A 26,882-nucleotide genomic window follows, 5' to 3' on the forward strand; every position below is an offset into this window, starting at 1 on the left:
GACGTGCTAGCAGAGCGAGACAGACGATAAACAACACACAATTACCAAATAAAGAGTGTAAATGCTGTGGCGGGAAATGGAAAAGAAAATGTAGAGCACAGGAAGGGAGTGACAGGCATCCCAGTGTAGGAAAAGCTGCCGTTTTAAATAGTGTGGGCAGGGTGGGACACAGTGGGACGGGGACATCTCAGCAAAGCCTGGAAAAGCAGGGAGTGAGACGATGACGAGGGAGAACAGGAAACCGCCAGGGCAGGGGCCCTGCGGCAGAAGCAGGTCTGGGGTGTTCCAGGAACAGAGGGGAGTCGCTGTGGTGGGGAGAGAGCTGGGAGCCGGGGGGTCATAGAGGGAAAGGCTGGGGCAGACCAGGGAAGCCCTTAAGGGCATTTTAAGCCGTCAGCTTTGAGTGAAAGCAGTCGGCATCACATCATTTTCCGCAGAAAACTGCATGGTGTCGGGGACTAAAAGGATAGCTCTGGCGGTTCTGTGGAGAACGGACCTGGGGGGCGGGAAGGGGGCAGCAGAGGGGACAGGTGAGAGATGCTCGGGGCTCAGCCAGAGCCCTTCGTGGGGGGGGGGGGGGTCGGAAAGAAGTCGAGGATTTGGCGTCTGCGCAACTCTCCTCCCGAGAGAATGAGGAAAGGTGCAAGAGGTCTTCCTACTGTTACGAAAATGACTTTCATCTCACAGATGCCCTCCAAGGGTCTCAGGGTCCCCCGGGGTGACCAGAGCACACGCTGAGAAGCACTGGTGTGGAGAAAGGTTCCCGTTTGTGAACTCGCCGGGAAACGCCCCGGGAGGAGAGGCCTGGGGGTGGAGGGGCAGATGGGTCCCAGAGAAGCTGAGCAGCAGTTTCGTCACCATGAACAATTCCCGGCGATAAACAGAATCTGGGTAATAAAACAAAGTCTAACCTTTCTTCTCCTCTGTGCTGAGTCCAGTCTCTCTCGCTCACCGCGGGCCGCGGGCACGGAGCTCGCACGCGGCCCTGCAGCCCGGAGTTCCCGGCGGGAAACGGCTGCACCTGCACCTCAGCTCGGGGCCGTGCGCAGAAGGGCTGCGCACGACACTCAGTCCAAGATGGCGGCGGCGGGCCGTGCGCAGAGACGCTGCGCCCGACACTGAGCTCTCGGGCCGGCCGCCCAGAACCCCGCCCCCTCACCACCCTCGAGACCCTATAAAGCAGCCCTGCGCCTGCGTGGCGGGGAAGCACATAGTCTAGAGCAAGTTAGCGCCTCTCCGTTCTCTGATCCGAGAACAACCCTTTCCTTTGCTTCTGAACCGAACTCGGTCTCGTTCTGTTGGCTGCAAGGACACCGGGCAGGAGGACCCTCATTGGGGTCTCACTCGAAAGGTAATCGTTATATATACGAGTTTGCAGTTCCTAAGGTAAATTAGGATTTCATTCAACTTTTGCAAACTTTTACAAAGTTAGCCGATATTAACAGTTTGTTGGAGGGTCCATTTCTAAGGACAATACCGTAAAGATCAAGACAAAAGATCTCAAAGCCTTAGCCTGTAATTCTCAGTGCTGATGCCTCTGCTGCACCATTCTCAGTGGCGTGTGGTCTGGTCAGCCCTGGGGGACCCTGAGACCCTTGGAGGGCATCTGTGAGATGAAAATTATTTTCGTAATAACAGGAACACATTATTCACCTTTTATCATTCTCATTCTGTCCTGAGTATGCACGCAGTAGAGTCCTCCAGAGACGACGTGACATGTGATGTCACAATAAATTGAGTGTCATACAGAGCGAAGTAAGTCAGAAAGAGAAAACAAATATCATATATTAACACATATATGTGGAATCTGAAAAAATTGGTATAGACGATCTTGTTTACAAAGCAGAAATAAAGACAGATATAGAGAACAAACATATGGATACCAAGGAGGAAGGGGGGGTGGGATTGACGTATATACACTATTGATACTATGTATAAAATAGATAACTAACGAGAACCTACTATGTAGCACAGGGAACTCTACTCAGTGCTCTGTGGTGACCTAATTGGGAAGGAAATCCAAAAAAGAGGGTATATATGTATATGTATAGCTGATTCACTTTGTTGTACAGTAGAAACTAACACAACATTGTAAAGCAATTATACTCCAATAAATAAATTGGGTGTAGGAACAGATAGGCGAATACTGTTGTCTTCTATTAAGCTGCGATATTGTAATAAGAAATATATATTTAGTCTTTGTCCCCGGTTCCTGGCACAAGACTTTTATTTTAAATCATCAGGGGTTTCCTGAGTGATAGGGGTGAGAGGAACATCTTTTGTTTTACAGAATGAGCTCCTTCCAGCTGTACCTGGGTTTATGCTAATGAGGTGACTCTTAGTGGTCCCCACCCAGCCTCAGGGTGGGAGCTGGTTGCCAGAGGGACCAACCACGTGATTAAAGGGTTGCGACTCTCAGCCCCAACTCCCCAACCTCCAGGCAAGGGAGAGGGGCTAGAAATTGAGTTACTCACCAGTGGCCAATGATTTACTCAATCATGACTTTTTTTTTTTTTTAACATCTTTATTGGAGTATAATTGCTTTACAATGGTGTGTTAGTTTCTGCTGTATAACAAAGTGAATCAGCTATACATATACATATATCCCCATATCCCCTCCCTCTTGCGTCTCCCTCCCTCCCACCCTCCCTATCCCACCCCTCTAGGTGGACACAAAGAATCAAGCTGATCTCCCTGTGCTATGCAGCTGCTTCCCACTAGCTATCTATTTTACATTTGGCAGAGTATATATGTCAATGCTACTCTTCTTAATGAAACCTCTTTTCCAGCTTTGGGATTGGTGAACACACAGATGTGGGAGGGCAGTGTGCCCAGAGGAGGCGTGGAAGCTCTGCACGCCCTCCTCCCCACTTGTCCCTGTTTGGCTGTTCATTTGAACCCTTTATAATAAACCAATAAACACAAGTTTCCGTGACTTCTGTGAACCATTCTAGAAAATTATCGAATACAAGGAGGGGGTTGTTGAAACCCTCATTTGTAGCCAGATGGTTAGAAGTACAGGTAGCAACCTGGGACTTAATTGGTGTCAAAAGTGGGGGCAGTCTTGTGGGACTGAGCCCTTAACTTGTGGGATCTGATGCTAATTCCACGTTAAGTAGAGTCAAAATTGCAGTGAATTATAGGACACCCGGCTGGTGTCATAAAAATTGCCTGATGTGTAGAAAACCCACACATCTGGTATCAGAAGCTTTGTGAGTGCATGAACAAAGGAGAAACACAGGGGTGTGTTTTTATCCCCAACAAGCCCATAATATGTTAGGTGTGTGTATTTCCCAGTTCTGTCCTCTGAGAGAATCTAGAAACACAGGCACCCCAAAAGCAAAGCGCATAGACCGTCCAGATCTTGATTTCTAAAAACTATCACGTGTTCACTACAGAAACCAGGGATCCTTAGAGAAATGGTCAGGGCAGGGGGCCTACAAGGTGGGCCTGAAAAATCTTGCTGTGTCAGAGGAAAAGAAGGGTTCAAGCTGATGGGCTTGTGTGGGAAGGTCACAGGAGCTGCTTGAAAAAGCCCCCACTGGCCACATTTAGGATGATTGGAGCCTGAAAAACAATATACTTGAGTAAGTAAAAATCCACGATTCTACACTGATAATAATAGAGAAGAAAAGAAAAATTACTTTTGGCTTAGATGATACAAATATGATGAAAAACTTTAAAAAAATCAATTTTCCAAAATCAGGGTAGTGGTTGTCTACAGGGAAAGGGGGAAGGGAGCTGACTAGTGCGTAACACAATTTGCTGTATTTACATGTTTTATGGATGTTTCTGTATGTATCTTATTTTTTTAAAAAACAAACAAACAAAAAAGACATCTGCCACAAAATATGTGATCCATCGAATAAAGGCTGGAAAGATGAAAGATCAAAATTAGTTACCCATGGAACTATAGATGATTTTTAAATTCTCTTCCTTTTGCTTTCCTTCTTTCCTAATTTTCTGGGGTAAATATGCATTACTCTAGTAACATGAAGAAAACAAAGCCAGAAGGTTGCCCTCTGCACATACAGTGCACTTGGCTAGCACACCCTGCACGCAACAGCACGAGGTGAGATGTATCACTCTTTCATGATTTTATTACAGGCACCTCTGTTTTTCTTCTTACGTATATCTTTCCACTTTTCCTTCTTCTATTCTCCAACAGATGTTGTAGAAACAGAAATTTAGTTATAGATGCCTAGATGGAGCACAGCTCTTTGATTAATGCACTTGGAATACCTCATTCGGATCAGAGTTTCATTTCTGACACAATGGAAGAGAAGAGAATATGAAAATGTATGTGGTTGGACTGCGAAATAATGAGACTTGGATTTTTTTTTCAGTACCAAAATGTATCTGGAACTCCTCTTGAGTTCTTCGGAGTTCAAGTCACATTTCTTCAGGAGCTTCGGTAACATAAATCTTTCAGCTTCGAGGGTGAATTTCATTTTTGGAAACAACCAAAAATCACTCAGAGCCAAGTCTGATGAATAAGGTGGTTGATCGAGCAGGAAACTTTTTTTTTTTTTTTTTTTTTTTGGTTAAAAATGAGGTGCAATTGTAGAGTGATGAGATATAAAACATAAACTAGCTCAGAAGTCATTCCAAAGTGGAATTCTTTAAGCGTTTTGAGGCAGTTTTGTGAGGAAAAAAATGTAGAGCCCCCTCAAGAGAGTATTGTGAAAGAATAGTCATTTATCATCATCCCCTATCCATTTCTCTCACCAAATGAGGACATAACAGTCTCAGCCCCCATATATCCTGGGACCACCACTAATCTCCCCGAAGGGGACCCCCTCACGTGGCACACCCATGTGCCCTCCCCCATTCTAGAAAGTGGTTTGAAATGCTGTCCTCGCCTCACGGAATTGAGTACAAGCATCCATAATGGTCAACTCTTCCACACTTCCTTAAAATGAAAATGTTGGGGTTGGGCATCCTGAGCTCTCTGGACAGAATCTCTAGCCATTTATTCCAACATCTTCCATTCTCTGAATCCCTGTCTCGGCAACTAAGGAGTAATTATCTCTTGTTCACTAAAACCAACCCGAAGGACCTGTAGCAGTCTCTGGGTTGGGTTCCTCCCTTCCTAGGATGACTGTTTGTTCCTGGGGTCATTTTCTACCTGGAGTCTTCTCTCTGTGCAGCTGGAACCTGGGGGCCAGCGCAATTCATGTCAGAAGGTGCCTCTTTCCATCTTTAGACTCTGAGCAGTTTCTTCTGTATCACAAACCCAGGCCACCCCCATCTCAGTGTAACCTTTCCAACAGGACACTCTGAGGCTGCAGGGGGACTAATAGCCCTGGTCCCACAATCTTCTGGACACCCTCTTTTTAAAATTTTTATTGGAGTACAGTTGATTTACAATGTTGTGTTAGTTTCAGGTATACAGCAAAGTCAGTCAGTTATACATATACATATATCCCCTCTTTTTTTAGATCCTTTTCCCATATAAGGCATTACAGAGTATTGAGTAGAGTTCCCTGGGCTGCTATACAGTAGGTCCTTATTACTTATCCATTTTATATATAGTAGTGTATATATGTCAATCCCAATCTCCCAATTTATCCCTCCCCTACCTCACCCCCTGGTAACCATAAGTTTGTTTTCTACATCTGTGACCTTACTTGTGTTTTGTAGATAAGTTCATTTGTACCCTTTTTCTAGATTCCACATATAAGTGATATCCCATGATATTTGTCTTTCTGTGTCTGACTCTCTTGATGAGAAAGTAAACCAGCGCCTGGGACTGTGGCTGATCTGAACAGGGTGAGATCAAGCCAGGTCCCAAGGCTCCTTCTTCCCCCACTCAGAGCAGAATATCATGACAACGGCAGGTTGACGCAAAATAGATAAACCCCCAAAAGTTCCTAATGCCTAAAAATTCCATCGAGCTTTTAAATAATTACGTTTCAAAACATGAAAGGAGTGGGTGAGGAGTTAGGGCTGTGAAGGCCACGTTGGCGGCACATTTCCACAACCAGAGTCAGCGTGCGCCGTTGGTGGAACTTGGTTCTGGTTCCAGCAAACAGTATCCATTTCAAAGCCTCCCTTATTTGTCAAACTAAGTTTATAAACACAGCTATTTGCTCATAAATGTGACCTTTAAATCACATTGCTCTAAACACAGACTCGCTCTTTGAGCAAGCTGAGGGTGGGTGGACGGCAGGGGACGCCTAGAAAAAAGCCTTGAAGGAGCCGCACACAGCCTCTCCCCAGCCGCTCAGACCTTAAACAAACCTCCTACGGCCCACCTCTGCCCGCAACTTCGCCAGTCCTTCCAGTGAGTCCATAGATGTCCTTTTAATCTCTTGAGTATTCACTACGTGCAAGGTGCTAGGTGGACGTAGTAAAGGTACACAACCTGAGAGAACAGTCATTGTCTTTAAGGACTGCATGCGCAGACATAAGACACCCACACAAATTGTATGACCTGTGGCAGCGTTTGAGAACTACGGTCTGAAAGGTGTCTGGATAAAGTCACACTCTGAAGGGGAAGAGATCCATCTCGCCAGTGATGAGATGGACCGGGAGGGTTTGAAGAAACTGACTTCTGAGTGGGTCCTGGAAGAATGCTTATTATTTTAAATCATTCATCAAGACACAAATAACAGATGGATTGGATCATAAAAAGGTGATTGAGAGGAAACTGGTTAGAATTCCAGTTCCTATGTGTTCAACATACAACAAAACACACACACACACACACACACACACACACACACAACTAATCTCTATCTGCAATTACTCTGCCATTGCCTTTATGATAAACAATCTGTTCCCTTACCCCTGGCTGTATGTTTAGCACTCTTGAGTCCTCAAGTATAGGATTGATTACATTATTGCATAAGTTTTTTTTTAAGTTTCTAGGGGTTTTCATGAGTTCTAGGTATTTGGTATTTATCCTTCCCCAATAGATGTTACAATCCTTGAAGATGAGAAGCAGGTTTCTTTCGTATAACAATTTCTCTTCCATTTTCTCTCAGCGTGTGCTGGAGTGTATAGAGGATGCTAAATAAATTCTCCGTGCACACACACACACAAGCACACATATACACACACACATCACATGCACACACACGCACACACGTGGTAGCAACCTGCTCTCTTTCAAACACCAGTTATCTAAGTTGTATTTTGGACCTGGCTTTTCCTCCTTTGTTGACTGACTCTCCTGTAAAAGTTTCATCAAGAAGAAAGTAAGTGCCTCAAATGAACTCAAATGAACAGATAACTCTGTTATCTACGAAACAGAAACAGACTCACAGAGAGAACAGAGTTGTGGTTACCAAGGGGGAAGGGGATGGGGGAGGGATGGACTGGGAGTTTGGGGTTAGCAGGTGCAAACTATTACGTATAGAATGGATAAACAACAAGGTCCTACTGTGTAGCACAGGGAACTATATTCAATACCCGGGGATAAGCCATAATGGAAAGGAATATAAAAAAGAATGTATATATATATATATATATATATATATATATAAAACTGAGTCACTTTGCTGTACAGCAGAAATTAACACAACATTGTAAATCAACTATACTTCAATTTAAAAATATATTAAAAAAAGAAGAAAGTAAGTGACTTAGCTTCCTGTATAAGCTCACATTCTTCAATAAACAGCTTTACTTCTAGCATATTTGAACCAAGGACTATGTATGCCATGGCTCTTTCCTAGGATTTTGATGACTGCATTAGACAAAGTCCTATGGCAAGCAAGAAAGATTATAACTTCATACATTAATTGTAAACATAGCTATTGAGCATCAGGGTATGCCAACTAATGTAGGCACTACATATAAATATTAGATGCAAGACTCTTAACCCTAAGAAACTCTTAGATTTATCTGAGAAAGAAAATATGATAAACCTAAGATAAATTGATTATGTAAGATTGTGAATTCTAAGTGACCAGTAGTTCAGACAATGAGGATTGTATGAAATCAAAAGAGAGTTTTATATGGGCTAAAATGGTCCAAAAAAGCTTCACAGAACTGGGACTTTACCTTCAAGCATGGTTATATTTCATATCAGCAGGAGGTAGAGCTTTGCCTTGCTGTTTCCTCTTCCTGGAACGTTGCTCTATCGATGGCTGGCTCCCTGGTGTCATTCTGAGGTCCTAGACTCAGTGTCACCTCCTCAGGGACATCTTCCTTAACTGCTGCATCTAATGGAGCCCCCCTTTTATCCCCAAGTATAGCACCTAGTTTTAAACCTCTCTCTAACACTTACTATCTGATATTTTTAATTGTTTTTGCTTATTTGTTTCCTACCTGTCTTCCTTCTAAAAGGTATGTTCCATAAGAGCCGGGACATTGTTTTGTTCAACTGCGTTCAGAGTTCCTTAAAGATTGCAATAATGCTCAATAAACATTAGAGAGATGCACGAGTGGGTGGATGGTTAAATGAATCATGAAAACAGCGTGAGGAAAGACCTGGAAGAGGTAGAATGCAAAGAATAAGTCTGATAGGCGACAATTCCAAACTCAAATGGAGAGGTTACATAAAGGAGTGGCGGGGATGAGATTGCCTAGTAGTGAAACAAACAATGAATATAAACAGGCAATTCACAAAATATAAGATCAAAATATCAAATAAGCATACAAGACACACACAGCCTCACTGGCTATTAAAGAAATTTTGCAGAAAATAATTAGCATTAAAACAGACAACACTTAAAACTGACCAAAATGTTTAAGACTATAAAGCCCAGAGTTGGCAACATTTCTCAAATTCAGCACTATTTCTAGAAGAAACCATATGTCCAATATGTCAATGGACCCAGCGGTTCTACTCTTAGAATTTATCTCAGGAAATAATAGCCAAAATTGAGCTTCAAGAATGTGAATCTCAGGATTGTATATAAAAGTGAAAAATTGAAAACTGCATAAACATGTCACAGTGGTCAATTCGTTTAATGGATTAGGGTGTGTTCGTGATGTAGAATATTATGCATTCATTAAACAGGATGCTTCAGTCATCAAAGATGTTCATGAGGTTTCACTTAGTAAAAAAGTCACTTATAAACAGTGTATATATGGCATGATCCCAAATTCATAAAGACAAAACAAAAATAAAATTTACGTACTGAAAATAAACTGAACCTTCAGGACCAAGCTGGTCAATAAAGAATTACCTGCCATATCCGCCAAATGAAATGAAGTTTACATAGTTCAATGAGAAAGTTTAGTGCAATTAGTGATAGGTCTAAAGAAAACTAAGCAAACAACAATATGAGATGGTTATTAATTCTAGGGGAAACAAATTGTATGATAAAGGAACAATTGCTTTAATGTGCAACACGCCTCAGCTGTGACTAATATCTGCATGCCTTTTTTTAAACCATTTAAAAATTTTATTTTATTAAAAAATTTTATTTTTTATACAATATTAAAGGTTACTTTACATTTACAGTTACTACAAAATATTGGCTATATTCCCTGTGCTGCACAATTCATCCCTGTAGTCTGTCTTACACCCAACAGTTTGTACCTCCTACTTACCCACCCCTATATTGCCCCTCCCCCATCTCCCCACTGGTAACCACTAGTTTGTTCTCTATATCTGTGAGTCTGCTTCTTTTTGGTTATATTCACTAGTCTGCTGTATTTTTTAGATTCCACATATAAGTGATGTCATACAGTGTTATACTACTCAGCCATAAAAAAAGTGAAATTTTGCCATTTGCAGCAAATTGGATGGACTTGGAGGGCGTTATGCTAAGTGACATAAGCCAGACAGAGAAAGACAAATACTGTATGATATCTGCGTGCCTTAATAATGCAAACGCTAAACACAACAAAGAGTGTGATCAAACCTTGTTGCTCTATCTGCAGAAAATGGGAGGGGCAGTGTATATGTGGGGTGACGTAAGACAGCTGAACTCCCTTCCCTGCAGAAGAAAACAAATAGATGACATCCCAAATAAGAATCAATGAGTCGGGCTTCCCTGGTGGCGCAGTGGTTGAGAATCTGTCTGCCAATGCCGGGGACACGGGTTCGAGCCCTGGTCTGGGAAGATCCCACATGCCGCGGAGCGACTAGGCCCGTGAGCCACAATTACTGAGGCTGCGCATCTGGAGCCTGTGCTCCGCAACAAGAGAGGCCGCGATAGTGAGAGGACCGTGCACCGCGATGAGGAGTGGCCCCCGCTCGCGGCAACTAGAGAAAGCCCTCACACAGAAACGAAGACCCAACACAGCCAAAAATAAATAAATAAATTTTTAAAAAAAAGAAGAATCAATGAGTAGCAGTATAATGATATATTTAGAGACATATACCAGAATAAATAATAATAGGATTGAAAGCAAGTAGTGTGGCTTAGAGGTGGGACGTGGCAGTTGTCAGTATAACTATTAAACTTTTCCATAAACATGTGCCTAGATTGACTTGATAAAAAGTTTCAGATGGAAATGAGAGTTGAGATTTTGAAATAAATTATTTTGATTTTCTACTTAACCTGAATTCAGTCACATACCAGGTTTTACTTTACATTTAAAACAAACAACAACAAAAAATCAGCTTCCAAATTTATTGCATCAAATCAAACAAAACTTAAGTTCTTTCTTATTTACTGTCTTAGTCCATTCAGGCTGCTGTAACAAAATGCCACAGATTGCATAGCTTATGAACAACAGAAATTTATTTCTCACAGTTCTGGAGGGTGGGAAGTCCAAGATCAAGCTGCCCGCGTGGTCTCATGCTGGTGATGGCCCTCGTGCTGGTTCACAGCCCACATCTTCTCCCTGTGTCTTCACATGGTGGAATGGGCAAGGGTACTCTATGGGGTCTCCTTATAAGGGCCCTAATTCCACTCATGAGGGCTCCACCCTCATGACCTAAGCATCTCCCAAAGGCCCCACATACTAATGCCATCACATTGGGCATTGGGATTTCAACACATGAATTTGGGGAGGGGACACACGAAACATTCAGTCCACAGCATTTACCTATCAGTCTGTGAACTGGTGTTCTATGGTATGTTTACAAAGATAAAAATGCAGTAAGAAGCACGTGCTTCCCCACCCTTGTGGACCCAAATGACTCCTAATGAATCAGACCAGGATCAATAAGGCTCTTCCCTCATGTTGGGCTGCACCCCGCAGGCCTGCCCAGCCTCAAGACGGAAGGAGGAGCCTAGAGTCAGCGACAGAGACATCGATGGTTTAATGGATGGAGGAGCTTACACGCCCGAAGCAAGGTCCTGGAAGTACATCCCACTGTGTGCGATAGACTGTGGGCAGGACGTGGCAGCAGTCTTTGTTCCTGGGGGAGCAGGAGGTTACCAGTTACAGGGGTTGGCTCACTGGTTACCAGGGAAACCAGCAGAGGGGCACACCCCTCATCGAACCTTTGATAAGAACCATCGGGGCCGGGGGCACTCACTGAAATATGATTGCTTTGAAGGAGCAGAAGCCCAGGGGAGACTGAGCCCTTGAGAAAACATGAGACCTAAGCTACCTACTCCTCCTTCAAGACCAAGTTCATCATCTAAATTAACTAATATTTTTCCTTAACATGTCGAAGATATGATTTGACTGACTTCTGGCTTCTCCTGCTGCTGGTGAGAAGTTAGGCATCCGTCTGAACAGCAGCTTCTTTCTAGGTGATCTGTCTTTTCTCTACGGCTTCATTTAAGATCTTGACTTTGACTTTAAGTGTTCTACATTTTCATGATGTGTCCTGGTAGGTATTCCTTCTTACACATCCTTTTAGGAACTCTGACTTCCTGAATCTCAGCACTGGTATCTTTCATCAATTCTGGTCATTTTCTTATCCACCATCCATCCCTTCAAACATCGACTCTCCCGTCTCCCTCTTCATTCTCTCTTCTCCTTCTGGGTCTCTGATTAAAGATTGTCCATCTCTTTTAAGCCTCTGTAATGTAGTCCAGCATTTATTTATATCTATTTTCTAGCTCACTAATTCTCTCTTCTGCTGGGTCTTATTTGCTGTTAACTTCAGACAGTGAGTTTTTAAATTTCATTTATGATATTTTTTATTTCTATAGGAAGTTTTATTTGACTTTTTCAGATCTGCTTGATCATTTTCACAGTTTCTTTTCCCTTGCTCATAAGTTTAACCTCTTATTTATTTCTTTAGATATGACTCTTTTACAGTCTGTCTTTGACAATTCCAGTATCTGAAATCTTTTCATGTTTCATACTGATGTCCTTAGTTTCTGCTGCCTCTCAGTCATGGTCACTTGCTTCATTATTATTTTGGTATTTCTTATATAAATTAGGATCTTCTGGAAGTTTTTCCAAAGGAATTTTTTGAGATTTAGTTTGAAGGTGGGTTCCTTCAGAGAAATCCTCCAAAGAAGGTTTGGGTTTCTGTTTGCCAGATGCCAGCAGGTACGACCAACCCAAGATCACTTTAAATCAAATTATAGGCTTGAGAATTTTTCAGAGATTTCAGTTAGACTAAATTTTGCCTGCAAAACAGCGCGAGGAAGAGATGGGTATAGACATGGTTTCAAAGGGGACACTTTCTTTCCTTTACTCAGCATTCAGTTTCAATCAGGTAATTTTCTTTGGTGTCCACTGGGTGTCAAGATAAATTCTAACTCAATTTTACATGGGTAGCCTCTGGGGGAAGGGGTAGTCCCAGCTTTAATGATGGGGTCTCCTATTAAACACCGCACCCTGGGCAGCTCCTAAGCCATGTCTTCTGCCCCTTGAAGCTGTGAAAACAAAAGCTTTAGGTCACCAACGTCCAGCAAATATTCTTTAGTACTCTGCTCATCCCTGCACATTTCTACTTTCACTTGATTTTGGCCTCTAATGAATCCTTATTTTTAGAACAGCTTATCAGTACAGGCTTTTAAAATTTTGATTGCATTTTAGCCTGACTTTTATTGTTTTCAGAGGAACAATGGATAAGAGCTGCAAGTCTGCCACCCTGTTGGAAATAACTGTCTGAAATTATTCGTTTTTCCAATTGCTTCCCCTGATATTGAACTATTTGTGAAGAAGGGACCACGTCCTGTTTATGCATCACCTGTCCCTGTGTGAGGAGCTCAGTAAGGGTTCGCTGATTAAAATTATGAGTGAATACAATTTTGATTAAAGCACCCCTTCAAAGGGATACACTTTTATTTTCTTTGATAACTAGAAATTTAATGAGTCATGTTCTTGAAGTTTTTTCATTAGCAGAAAATGACTTGTGCTACAACTTGCTCACTCTTGGGAAGAGAAGAAAATTTTAAGGTAAGGTGGCAGTACATTCAAGACGAAATCTGGAGGAAAGAGGATAGTATAAAAGAATTTAGCATGCTCAGAGAAACTTCATGACGTTATAAACCTCCAGAAAAAAGAACTGGAATTTCATTTTGCCTCAGTCATTAGATAGCACCCTATATTAAACCCTGGTTATTTTTTTAATAAAGGAGGCTTAGCAAACTTATAGTTAGGAAATACACTTGGAATGGACACATAATTTAAGTGGAAAAAACAACCCAGAGTCTAGTGATCAAATATTTTCTTACATGGTAAGAACCCCAAAATCTTTATGTGAACACAAATCCACTCAAAGCAGACATTCCCCTGGACAGACATTGTACTTCCAAATTAGGAAGAGGAGTACCCCCTGCTTCATTCAGCTGCAGGTGCCACAAATAAATCAATATATATGGTATACATACATATATACCATAAATATATACCATATATATATATATATACACACCATACATATGTACCATATATATGGTATATGTATACTTTATATACGCCTGCACAGACTTGTTTTAGCTTAGCTACTCTGAAATGAGTATCTGGGACCTGGAATAGTCACAGAAAGACCCAGAACTTGGGTAAGAAAAGTAATATGGGGAAAAATAATTATATAAGCTAAAGGAGGCAGGATTTTTGGTTCTGGGAAGATAGGAGCCTTGGATCCCATGTATAACCTCCCACTAATAACATATAGAAATGCAGGATAAAATAGTACAGCTTTTAAGAAAATCTGTGGCTGTTGCAGTAGAAAATGGTATGGTAGTTCCCCAAAAAATTAAACATAAAATTACCATATGATCCAGGAACTCCACTTTTAGGTATATATCTGTGCCCAGAAGAACTGAAAACAGGGACTTGGAGAGAGGTTTGTACACCCATGTTCATAGCAGTATTATTCACAATACCCAAAAGGTGGTAGAAGCCCAAGTGTCCATCTGTGGGTGAATGGAAAAACAAAACATGGTCTATACATACAACGGAATATTATTCAACCTTAAAAAGGAAGGAAATTCTGACACCTGCTACAGCACGGATGAAGCTTGTGGACAGTATGCTAAATGAAATAACTGAGACAGAAGAGGACAAATACTGTATGATTCTCCTTATGTGAGTTACCTAGAGTCATCAAATTCATTGAGACAGAAAGTAGGATGGTTGGGACTTCCCTGGTGGCGCAGTGGTTGAGAATCTGCCTGCCAATGCAGGGCACACGGGTTCGAGCCCTGGTCTGGGAAGATCCCACATGCCGCGGAGCAACTAGGCCCGTGAGCCACAACTACTGAGCCTGCGTGTCTGGAGCCTGTGCTCCGCAACAAGAGAGGCCGCGATAGTGAGAGGCCCGCGCACCGCGGTGAAGAGTGGCCCCCACTTGCCGCAACTAGAGAAAGCCCTCGCACAGAAACAAAGACCCAACACAGCCATAAATAAATAAATAAAAATTAAAACAGCCTTACTGGGGTTTACGTACCATAAAAAAATTCACTCTTTAAAAAAAAAAAGAAAAGAAAGTAGGATGGTGGTTCTGGGGGTGGGGGGAGGGGGACAGTGGCGAGTTAGTGTTAAGTAGCTATGGAGTTCAAGTTTGGGAAGATGAAAAAACGTTCTGGAGATGGAAGGTAGTAATGGTTGCACAACAGTATGAAAGTAGGAAGTGCCACTGAATTGTACGCTTAAAATGGTTTAAATGGTAAATTATATGTTACGAATATTTTATCGTAACACAAAAAAATCTATGGCTGTGCTCAAGAGCAAAATGGGAAAGCATACAAGTCAGAAGCTGGGAGGGGGCTGTGGGCCGCTGAGGTAGGTGTATGACCTCATGCCCCAGCCAGGGTGGTGTGGAGTGGTGTCAGGGGGAAGTTATCTAATCTGGTTAGCTAGGAATTCGACCACTGATGGACTGCTAACTCAATGAAAACTGGGACTAATAAACTCTGCCCGCCGGTCCAGAGACACAAGATGGAAGTTGTCTCAGCCATGACTCTCGCTGGGAAATCAGGAGACTAAATCAATAAATAATTCTCCCATGAAAACTCAGCATCTCGGGCCTGTGTGTTCAGAGTTTGCTCCGCGCTGCGTTTGTGGTGTGGGAAATCCCTGCGCTGAAGGGTAATGTAATAAAATCGCTCTTGGGCTCTGCTGGCTCTGGGGTGTTCAGAAGAAGCAAACGGAACACACTGGAGGGACCCTTGACAACTCAGGCTGCCAGGAGTCCCAAAGGAAAATAAAGTCCCTCTTGTAATCCCATATTACAAAATGCACAGGGAAATGATTCATGGTGAATGAAAGTCAACAGAAAAAGGAAACATGAAAACTACAGCCCAAAAATGTAATTGAAAAATAATCTGAAGGAGAACCCAGTGTGACACGAAGAAGAAAGAAAGGTATTAAAGAGTATGAAAAAAAAAAAAGGTGGAAAGAGAATTGATGAACTGGAAGCCTGTCTAGGTATACTGCCCAGAGCACAGATGGGAAGATACTAGAAGACAGGAAATTTAGAAGACATGGAATATAGATGGAAAAAATTCAACATACAGTTGGCCCTTGAACAACACAGGTTTGAACTGAGCAGTCCACTTTTACATGGGTATTTTTCAATAAATATATACTGCAGCACTGTACAATCTAAAATTCCTTGAATCGAATTCCTTGAGTCCTTGGATGCAGAGCCGTGGGTCTGGAGGGCTGACTGTATGCAGGTTTTCAGCAGCACGGAGGGTCGACATCCCTAAACCCCACTTGTTCAAGGGTCAACTGTATATCTAACAAGAGTTCCAAAAAGAGGGAATAAAGATAGTGGGGTAGAAACGATGTTCATATGATAATAGTTGACAATTATCCAGACTTGATAAAAAAAAAAAATCTTCAGATTAAAGAAACACAGGAAACCTAAGCATAATAAATACAAATAAATTCACACTTAGACTCATTGTAGTGAAATGAGGAAAACAAAATATTCAGGAAGAAAAAATAAATGATCAATAATAGAACAACAACTTAAATGGCAGCAGAATTTCTAACAGTATTATCAGAGGCTGGAAGACATGGAGTAACAGCTTCAAAGTAGTGAGGGAAAATAACAGCAACTTAGAATTCTGTTATCAGAAGAGTAAAGATGATGGGAAAAAATTAGCTATATGCTGTTTATAAGAAACATACCAAAAATACAATGAAAAGGTGAGTGATAAAGGATTGAAAGCTATTATATACCAGGCAGATGTTAACTGGAAAAAGCCACTATGTTGACATAAGTAACAGATAAAAAAATAATTAAGGCAAAATATGCTGTTAAGGGTAAAAAGGACACTACACATTAATAAAAGGGAAACTTTATCAGAAAGCTGTAGTAATCATATACTGTACCTAACAATTTAGCTTCAAATTATATAAAGCAAAAATTGGTGGAAAACAAAAAGAAATTTACAAACCAGTATAGTGGAAGATTTTAATATTCCTTTCCCAGAACTGACAGATTAAGCAGACAAAAAGTAACGATAGAGACTATTTGGACGGCTACAATTAACAAGCTGATCAAAGGGAGGTGTGTAGAACCCTGAGAATTAAAGAATACTCACGTTTTCAGGTATACATGGAATATTTTAAATAAGTTGACCATATAGTATGCTACCAACCAAGTCCGAACCAATGCCAAAGAATTGATATCCTACAGCCTACATCACAATAAAATTAAAAATCAACAACAAAATGATTTAATATGATTGGAAATTTTTTTTAAAATGTATTTTTAAGCAACCAATGAGTAAAGGAGAAATAAGGGAATTTTAGAACCAAATCATAATACAAACGTTAAATACGAAGTCTGGAAAACAACAAGTGTTGTGTGGGTAAATGTTTTCTAAGAGGCTCTCAGTGTTGGGCAGGGTGTGTGTGTGGGGGGGGGGTGCGGAGGGCAAGGAAGGTACGATTTATAGCATTTGCCCATCCATACTGTAAGTATCCCACCAGGTCTGTTTCAAGCTACCAACCAAGGTTGGAGGTGGAATTGGGAAGAAATACACAAAATGAACTCTCACAGCCCAAAATGAGCTGGCTACCCTTGGTTCCAGTACACCACTGTAAACAATTGAAATATATCTTTAAATGCACATAAGAAACAAAGAAGAAGGGTTGGAAAAGACTGTACTTAGCATGTAAATCAAAGGTTAGAAAAAGAACAGGGCAGCAGAGTAAACCCAAAGGAATTAGAAGGAAGGAAATAATAAAGATAAGAGAGGAAGTTGATAACATTACAAACAAAGACACAGTCAAGAGGAGTAACAAAAGGAAAAAAATGGCTCTTTTGGAAGGCAAATTAAATAGGCAAACATCTGGCTAACACGATCAGAAGAAGAGAAATTAAAGTAAAAATAAACAATACTCTGAACGGAAAGAACATAATAGAGATGCAGTAGAAAAATAAAAGATAAATACTATGAACAATGCCAATAAACGTGAAAACGCAGATGAAAAGGGCAATTTTCTGGAAAAATATTACAACAAAATTGACTCAAGAAGAGATATGAAATGTGAGCATACACGTTGCTATCAGAGAAACTGAATCAGCCCACCTGCCCCCTGCTGTTCTCCCCAGACATATACAGGCACGATCGCCAAGCCTGGTTGGTTTTACAGGTAACTTCTGTCTTCAAGAGATGGATAATTTTAATATCGTAAAATTGCTTCAGAAAAATAGAAAAAAAATCCACTCAGCTCATTTTATGGGGCCATTAAGCCTTGAGACAAAACTGAAAACATTAGGCTCCTTTCATACATGCACAAAGAGACAAATGTAAGAAATCACCCATTATTTTTTAAATCTGGCAAAGTAATCTCTTAACTCGTTGCTAATTAAGATTTATCCAAGAATGTAAAGACGCCTTAGAAGGTAGATTAATATCATCATCACATTAACAGATGAAAGGAGAAAGATCATTTCAATAGATGCAGAAAAGACATTTAATACAATCCAGTAATCATTCTTGATTAAACAAAGATACCTCCCTCAAATAAATAAATAAATCCTCTCAAGTAAACTAGGAATAAGTGGGAACTCTCTCAACTTGATGAAGTATGTCTTCAAAAGCCCGTTGCAAATATTGACATTAAATGTCAGACTACAGGTCCTAGCTAACATAATGAGAAAATAAAAGAAAAAGTTAAAAGATTGAAATGTTTATAGCAGCCTTATTCATAATGGCCCCAAATTCAAAACAACCCAATTCTATTGACGTGGAGATGGGATAACAAACTGTGGGAGATCCAAACAATGGAATATTATTCAGTCATACAAGGATGGATTACTGATGCAGGCAGCAATATAAATGAAATTTAAGACAACAGTGTGCCGTGCAAAAGCAGCCAGTACCCAAATAAAGTGTCCTGTGTGATTCCATTTCTATAACGTTCAAGAACAGGAAACACTGATTGATAGCCGCAGAAAAGCAGACTGTTGGTTGCCTAGGGCTGGGAGGTGGGAACTGACTGCAAAGGAATGTCTTGGAGTGATGAAAATGCTCTGTATCTTGATTGGGGTGTTCATTACACAAGTGTGTATAGTTGTCAGAACTAATTGAACTAAATAATTAGGACCTATGCATTTTATTGGTTGATAATTATATCTCAGTTTTAAAAAGCACAATAGACACGAAAAGCTAAAGATTGCAGAAAAGGTATAACGTAATTAGTACAAAGAATACATGTTTACATAGACTACCCAGGAGAATCTGCAAATAAATATTAATACTAATAAGAAAGTTCAGTAAGTTTGCTAGAAATCAATATACAAAAATCAATAGTTATTGTTAAAGGACATTATTAACCATGGCAATAAAACTTTTAAGGTGTCCAGAAGTAAATCTAACAAATGGTGTGTCAGATTTTTATGGAGAAAGCAACAAAACCTTATGGGAGGGGGAAAGAAATAAAGGATTTACTATATTCATGGATGGAAGGGTTCGGTATTTTAAAGACTGCAAATTTCCCCAAACACTAAGTATTTCCTATACGTGAGGCATTTTTCTGAGCCCCACAGTGAGGCTGCAATGGAGACAGTGAGTTAGGGACACAAAAGATATAAAATGCATAATCCTTAAATTCAAGGAGCTTATAATACAACTAAGGAGAAAATCAGTTGACGGTAAAAATTCTAAATTGTACATCCCTTTTAAAGAAGTGGTCCCATTAGTCCAAGGATGGTATCTATTATCAACCAAGTAATGAATTGTACCATCACGCCATAATATATCAATATCGGGATCCCTTACCACAGAAAAATCTCTAGATCCTGAAGTATATTAGAAAAAACTTTAATTTCATAGGATCAATCCTTCTTTTGAAATAGCAACTGACATCTGAATAGATCTACTTTATCCCTGAGCAAACTGAAAATTCATAGAGAAAGACATAATGTCCAATTTTTTTACTTAAAGCGTCATTACCACTTATGAATAATCATGACAGACTTGGAGTTAGTGGAGTCTAGATTAGTGAGTCTTTGCTGTGTTTGCATTTGAGCATGATTTCTGATTTGATAGTTTATCTTTAAATTTATTGATGAAAACAAAGCTACCGCAGAGATGGTGAGGGCGAGTTGACCTGTTCACACTTGATGTAATACATTTTGGGATTTGGGAGCGCCCAAGGCAAGGCGGATTCTAAGTAGTGGTAAGTGTGCATTTTGCCTTCCTAGAGACCCCGAGGGAGATGAAGAATGCTAAGCCCTGGCAGGAAGGAGCAACCCAGATATAAAATACGTCAGCTCTGAATGTGTCCACCAGAGCAGAAATTTATTAAAACCCCATTTTAGACCACAAAGCAAATGCATCAATAAAGCAGCAGCTCTCACTAAGCTAAGCCAGGTTTGTTTTGTGTTTTGTTGCAGTAATTTTTTTATGAAAATGTGAGTGGTTGAGCAAACCTGGCTTTAAAAGGAGTATCTCAAGGGCCAGCGCCATGACTGGTTGTAGTATAGTGGGCTCCGCTCGATGCAGAATGGCCAAGTCATCACTTTCCCTGTAAAAACATTTGAGAGGTTTTCACTATGGCTGTGTTGCATTTTCCTCTTCAGAAACCAGCAAGTACCAACTTGGCCTGTAAATAGAATCTCTTTCTTCATAGAGGATGGTCATTTTGGCTGATTCCCAACTGGAAGAGTTTCACTAGATTGGAAAGGAGAGAAAGGCAAGTAGAGGATGAAAGAAGTTTTAAGGAACAAGAGGGTGTTTTAGCTTCTAAAACTTCTTCACCAGCCCAATTACCAGTTGCTGTCTGTAAGGCTAGCTGCCCCCTGCTTTTCATGGAATCCTGCAGTCCTGAAGGACGGTATGACTGTACATTAATTTTCAAATAAGCACACTTCACTGTCAAGGTCATGAAAGACAGGAAGGATGGAGAACCGTCACATGTTGGAGGAGACGGAGGAGATGTGATAACTAAAGACAATGTGGATATTGGATTGAATCCTAGAGCAGAAAAAGCATTTCTGCTTTTTCCAGGATTTCCTGTCTATCTATTTCCAGTAGATAGGAAATCCAAGTGAAGTCTGTAGTTCAGTGAATAGCACTGTACACTGTTACATTCTTAGTTTTGATGAATGAATCATGGTTATTTAAGACGTAACTGGTAGTGTGCAGTCTATAGGAAAACACTCTGTATCGCTTTACAGCACATTTTTATTTTTCCTGGACTTTAAAATTCACTAAATAAGGCTAAAATTAAAAGTAAAACATATTCAAGAAATTGTTTGCTGTGTGACAGAAACGCAGTGTGTTTTTCTCCAGTGAAAATGACGGTTGCAGAATGATTATTGCCTGTGGAACCTGATACCAGCTATTATGAAGAAATCCAGGGAACTCGCTTGACTCCTTGAAGGTAAATATGATGTCCTGTACTGGGCTATCTGCTCCCTGTCTCTTCAGGGCATGAGGGGGAAGCTGAAGTATGTCACTGGTGATGCTATTACTCATGACCCACTTCCTACATGGCAATCTATTTACCAGCAGTGTTTTCAGCAAGAACTAGAGTTTGGGGAAGCCAAGAGGCAGGGCACGGAGGTTACACGGAAACCAGAGCTATGGGTCCTGGGTTCCTAGCCTCATGCATATAAGGACAGCTGTCCTTCAGCCTATACTTTGTGGATTGATTTCACTTGGGAAAACAGTTCTATTGCATGAATTTGGCCATGGGGATGGGAGGAACGCTTTTTTTTTTTTCATAGCGAGGTATTTTATTTTAAATATAGCAGTGTGTACATGTCAATCCCAAACTCCCAATCTATCCCTCCCCCCCACCCTGGTAACCATAAGTTCAGGGGACACTCTATTTAATCTTTAGCTTTCCTTATGGAAAATCTCAAATGTACACAAAAATAGAATAGTTCAGTGAATCCCCACGTACCCATCATCCAGCCTCAACAGTTAGCAACTCATGGCCATTCTTGTTTTCTTGTTTCATCTACACCATAATCTCTCCCCCACCATCTGCTCTGCAAGATCATTTTGCATTAGATGTCAAATATCACATCGTTTTATCTGTCAACAATACTATATGTATCTCTAAAAGTTTTTTTGTAAAATCAAACATAACCACAACATTATGCTAAGTGAAATATGCCAGTCACAAAAATACAAATACTGTATGATTCCTAGAGATGCTTAGATAAGTCAAAATAGAGACAGAAAGTAGAATGGTGGTCGCCAGGGGCTGGGGGGAAGGGCAATGGGGAGTTAGTGTTTAATGGGGACAGAGTTTCCGTTTTACAAGAGGAAAAGGGCTATGCAGATGGATGGTGATGGTTGCACAACATTATGAATGCATTTAATGCCGCTAAACCGTACACTTAGAAATGACGGAGATGGTAAATTTTATGTGTATTTTACTGCAATAAAAAAGAATAGAACAAAAAAAAGAATAGAGCAAAAAAAACTATAAAAAAACTATAACAGTCTTATCATACTGAAAAAAATTAATAATAATGCCTCATCAAATATCCAGGAAGTGTTTACATTTTCCCAATAACTCATAAGTTTTTTTACAGTTAGTTTGTTTAAACAAGATCCGTGCTTTGCATTTGGTTTTTATGTCTCTTAATTGTCACAGAATCTAAAGATCTGCAGAATGTTTCATTGTCTGGGTTTTGCTGATTGCACCATTTGCGGTGTCATGTGACACACGCTTTGCGCTAGAGGCTTTCCTCCGCTCACCCTGCCTTACACACCCTCTTCCACACCAGCTTCTGTTCTGGACCCTGTGACGGGGAACACTCCCCAGCAGGGCTCACATTCATCGCTATGGCTTTATTCCGGCCCACTTGAGACCCACACACCCAGCTGCCTAGTGGAAACCTCGACCTCCGATCTCAGTGAGTCTGTCCAAAACAGAGTCCACTGTCTTCTCTCCCTCCTTCTACCAAACTTCCAGCCCTCCAGTGTCCCTTCTCCTCGGTGAATGGAGCCACAATCTGCACAGAGGTCAAAGTCACAAATGGGGGCGCCATATTGGACTCCTCCCTCTCCTCCACCTCCTCTACCCCATCCTCTCAATTCTACCTGAACCACCTAATGCGTCCACTTCTGCCCAGCGCCAGTGTCACCACCTCAGTTCATGCCACAGGTGTCCCTCATCTGGATGTTATCTGGTATCTCCTCTCCATTGCTGAATATCCCCTAACTGGTTTTCCTGTCATATTTCAAATTACGTTTTCTTTCGGCATTTAAAATCATCTTTCTAAAACAGATCTGATCACATTGCTTTGCTAGTTAGAACCCTTCAGTGGCTCTCCATTGCCCTAAGGATAAAATCCAAACTGTAAAACAGGGAAGGCTCTTCAGGATCTGGACCCTCCTTACCTTGGGAGGCTCACTTCCCCCCACTTCCTGCAGAGCCTCACGCTGCAGCACCCCTGTCATCAAGGGCTCCTTCTGAATCTCTAGATGTGCCTCTAGGCTCTGGTGTGTCTCCCTGTTGCCCTCACACTCTTTCCCCTCACCTGCTCAGCCCGACTTGTGCTGGGATTCCTGCAGGTACGTTCCTCCAGTCCCCCTCGCTGTGACCCCCATAGGTAGTGTTGGTTGTTCCTCCTAGGCCCTCACAGTCCCCAGATTTAGCCCTAAGAGCACTGTCTGTATCTCTCACCACACATAATCTCCTTAAGATCATGTCTTTTACATGCTTTTTATATGCTCAGGACCTGACAGATGCTTAGCACATAGTAGGCACTTAACTAACTGAACTGATGAAGGAATGAAGGAATAAATGAATGATTGATCAGTGAGTGAAAATGCTCATGTAAATGGTCCAAGCATACCAAAGGCAAGCTAGATAATTACGATTTTCAGAAATTTCTAGCAACAGAAGTCTTTTAGTCTTTTACTATGACTTAGATAATTCAGCACAATCTGTCATTCCCTTTATCTTGCTTGATAAGGCTTTTTTTTTTCTTTTTTAATGTAGCAAAGGAAAATTACCTTCAGAACATTTTCCAGATAAATGATAAAGTTAGAACACTGGGCATAGCAGGCTTCTGAGAGTTGATAACGCTTTCGAGATTAAAGAGATTAAACAGGAGATTAGAGAGCTCGAGGACATTCTAGAAACAATCTTAGCTTAAAAAATCAGATGAGATATTAGATTCTTTTCTTTCAACATATCAAAAATGTGTAATGTTCTCCTCTTTGCAGGATAGTCCTACTAATGTGGTGTTTCCATGGCTACTTATAATGCATTTCTCTGTATGAAAGAAAACATGATGTGACTCTTTTTAAAGCTTGCAGTGCACATGAAAAAAGCTATTTTAGTACCTAACAAGAATGTCCATACTTGTAATGTTTGCACTCTTTTAACAGGCAGGCTCCAATCCTCTTTTGACTTGTCATGGACATGACTATGAAATTCTGCTTCTTTGATGACTGACCTAAAGTGAGAGTCCTCCCACCACCCCCACTGTGGCCTCTCTGTGGGTCAGCATAATTTAAGAGAAACCACTCTTGTTTGTAGAGATCAGAAAAATGATAGTGACCTTATGATGACCTCTGCCATCCTGGGAGATGATGATGTGATTTTTCAAACCCAGTTCCATGGAATAAACATTGAAAGTTTATGTAGGTTATTAAGTGCCATCAAGAAGAAACATCCTTCACCGGCCTCTTTGCTCGTCCCTCTCCCCCTCCTGTTACAATGCATACACTTTAAGAATGCTACCAGGAGAACCAGGAGAAACAAACCTAAAATCCCCCATGAAGCCCCAGTTTCAAATAACACATCTGTAAGGAACCCCATCTAGTGATGACAAACGCCTTCAGTGTGCACTGGCCAATCAGCACTTGAAAACCATCATCTAGGCAAGGTTCTTTCCATTCTTAGCTGGAGCAATAACAAGAACAGCCATAAATGTCCTAGCATCGTGGGAAAAGGCTAGTGGCAAATAAGAAAACGTAAAGCAGGCTTGCTGTCAGTAATTCGTCACAGCCACGTAAACAGCAGAGCCTGACTGCATCCTAAATTATGAGTTGAGTTGAAATCTTAGTTCAGTTATTCCAATTGTACTTAAGGTGATAAATTCATCTCTGAATACAACTTGATCCACGGCCTATTAATTGTGATACGTAGTTTTGAAATTGCCATTATTTTCCTTTTTTTTATGTATGAAACTTCTATACTTTATTTTTATTTTTTGAATTTTATTTTATTTTATTTTTTATACAGCAGGTTCTTATTAGTCATCAGTTTTATACACATCAGTGTATACATGTCAATCCCAATCGCCCAATTCAGCACACCACCACCCCCACCCCCCCGCGGCTTTCCCCCCTTGGTGTCCATACGTTTGTTCTGTACATCTGTGTCTCAATTCCTGCCCTGCAAACCGGTTCATCTGTACCATTTTTCTAGGTTCCACATATATGCGTTAATATACGATATTTGTTTTTCTCTTTCTAACTTACTTCACTCTGTATGACAGTCTCTAGATCCATCCACGTCTCTACAAATGACCCAATTTCATTCCGTTTGGTGGCTGAGTAATATTCCATTGTATACATATACCACATCTTCTTTATCCATTCATCTGTTGATGGGCATTTAGGTTGATTCCATGACCTGGCTATTGTAAATAGTGCTGCAATGAACATTGGAGTGCATGTGTCTTTCTGAATTATGGTTTTCTCTGGGTATATGCCCAGTAGAGGGATTGCAGGGTCATATGGTAATTCTAGTTTTAGTTTCTTAAGGAACCTCCATACTGTTCTCCATAGTGGCTGTATCAATTTACATTCCCACCAACAGTGCAAGAGGGCTCCCTTTTCTCCACACCCTCTCCCAGCATTTGTTGTTTGTAGACTTTCTGATGATGCCCATTCTAACTCATGTGAGGTGATACCTCATTGTAGTTTTGATTTGCATTTCTCTAATAATTAGTGATGTTGAGCAGCTTTTCATGTGCTTCTTGGCCATCTGTAGGTCTTCTTTGGAGAAATGTCTATTTAGGTCTTCTGCCCATTTTTGGATTGGGGTGTTTGTTTAATATTGAGCTGCATGAGCTGTTTATATATTTTGGAGATTAATCCTTTGTCCGTTGATTCATTTGCAAATATTTTCTCCCATTCTGAGGGTTGTCTTTTCGTCTTGTTTATGGTTTCCTTTGCTGTGCAAAAGCTCTGAAGTTTCATTAGGTCCCATTTGTTTATTTCTGTTTTTATTTCCATTACTCTAGGAGGTGGATCAAAAAAGATCTTGCTGTGATTCATGTCAAAGAGTGTTCTTCCTAAGTTTTCCTCTAAGAATTTTACAGTGTCCGGTCTTACATTTAGGTCTCTAATCCATTTTGAGTTTATTTTTGTGTATGGTGTTAGGGAGTGTTCTAATTTCATTCTTTTACATGTAGCTGTCCAGTTTTCCCAGCACCACTTATTGAAGAGACTGTCTTTTCTTCATTGTATATCCTTGCCTCCTTTGTCATAGATTAGTTGACCATAGGTGCGTGAATTTATCTCTGGGCTTTCTATCTTGTTCCATTGATCTATATTTCTGTTTTTGTGCCAGTACCATATTGTCTTGATTACCGTAGCTTTGTAGGATAGTCTGAAGTCAGGGAGTCTGTTTCCTCCAGCTCCGCTTTTTTCCCGCAAGACTGCTTTGGCTATTCGGGGTCTTTTGTGTCTCCATACAAATTTTAAGATTTTTTGTTCTAGTTCTGTAAAAAATGCCATTGGTAATTTGCTAGGGATTGCATTGAATCTGTAGATTGCTTTGGGTAGTATAGTCATTTTCACAATATTGATTCTTCCAATCCAAGAACATGGTATATCTCTCCATCTGTTGGAATCATCTTTAATTTCTTTCATCAGTGTCTTATAGTTTTCTGCATACAGGTCTTTTGTCTCCCTAGGTAGGTTTATTCCTAGGTATTTTATTCTTTTTGTTGCAATGGTAAATGGGAGTGTTTCCTTAATTTCTCTTTCAGATTTTTCATCATTAGTATATAGGAATGCGAGAGATTTCTGTGCGTTAATTTTGTATCCTGCAACTTTACCAAATTCATTGATTAGCTCTAGTAGTTTTCTGGTGGCATCTTTAGGACTCTCTATGTATAGTATCATGTCATCTGCAAACAGTGACAGTTTTAATTCTTCTTTTCCAATTTGTAT

At 40.7% G+C, this 26,882-nt stretch overlaps 1 protein-coding gene across 8 annotated transcripts in view; it reads right to left on the bottom strand.

The window, feature by feature from the left end:
• LOC309618899 (uncharacterized protein) overlaps positions 1-26,882 on the bottom strand; it is a gene marked incomplete at its 5' end in the record, with an annotated part of 56,884 nt that overhangs the window by 6,776 nt on the left and 23,226 nt on the right. For 2 of the 8 annotated variants that reach the window (XR_014238667.1, XM_082373380.1), the window contains 2 exons: positions 10,629-12,689; positions 14,034-14,177. The exons of 1 other annotated variant lie outside the window; for it this stretch is intronic. Coding sequence is in view for 5 of the 7 variants with exons in the window: in XM_082373380.1 (XP_082229506.1) it covers positions 12,619-12,689; positions 14,034-14,177 (215 nt within the window). Of the gene's footprint in view, positions 1-10,628; positions 12,690-14,033; positions 14,178-20,158; positions 20,254-23,790; positions 23,968-26,882 lie in introns of those variants that run through there. 5 more of the 8 variants (XM_082373383.1, XM_082373379.1, XR_014238666.1 and 2 more) reach the window with 4 other exon arrangements.

The sequence above is a fragment of the Balaenoptera borealis genome (genome assembly GCF_965194805.1).
Source record: "Balaenoptera borealis genome assembly, chromosome: 20".
NCBI lineage: Eukaryota > Metazoa > Chordata > Mammalia > Artiodactyla > Balaenopteridae > Balaenoptera > Balaenoptera borealis.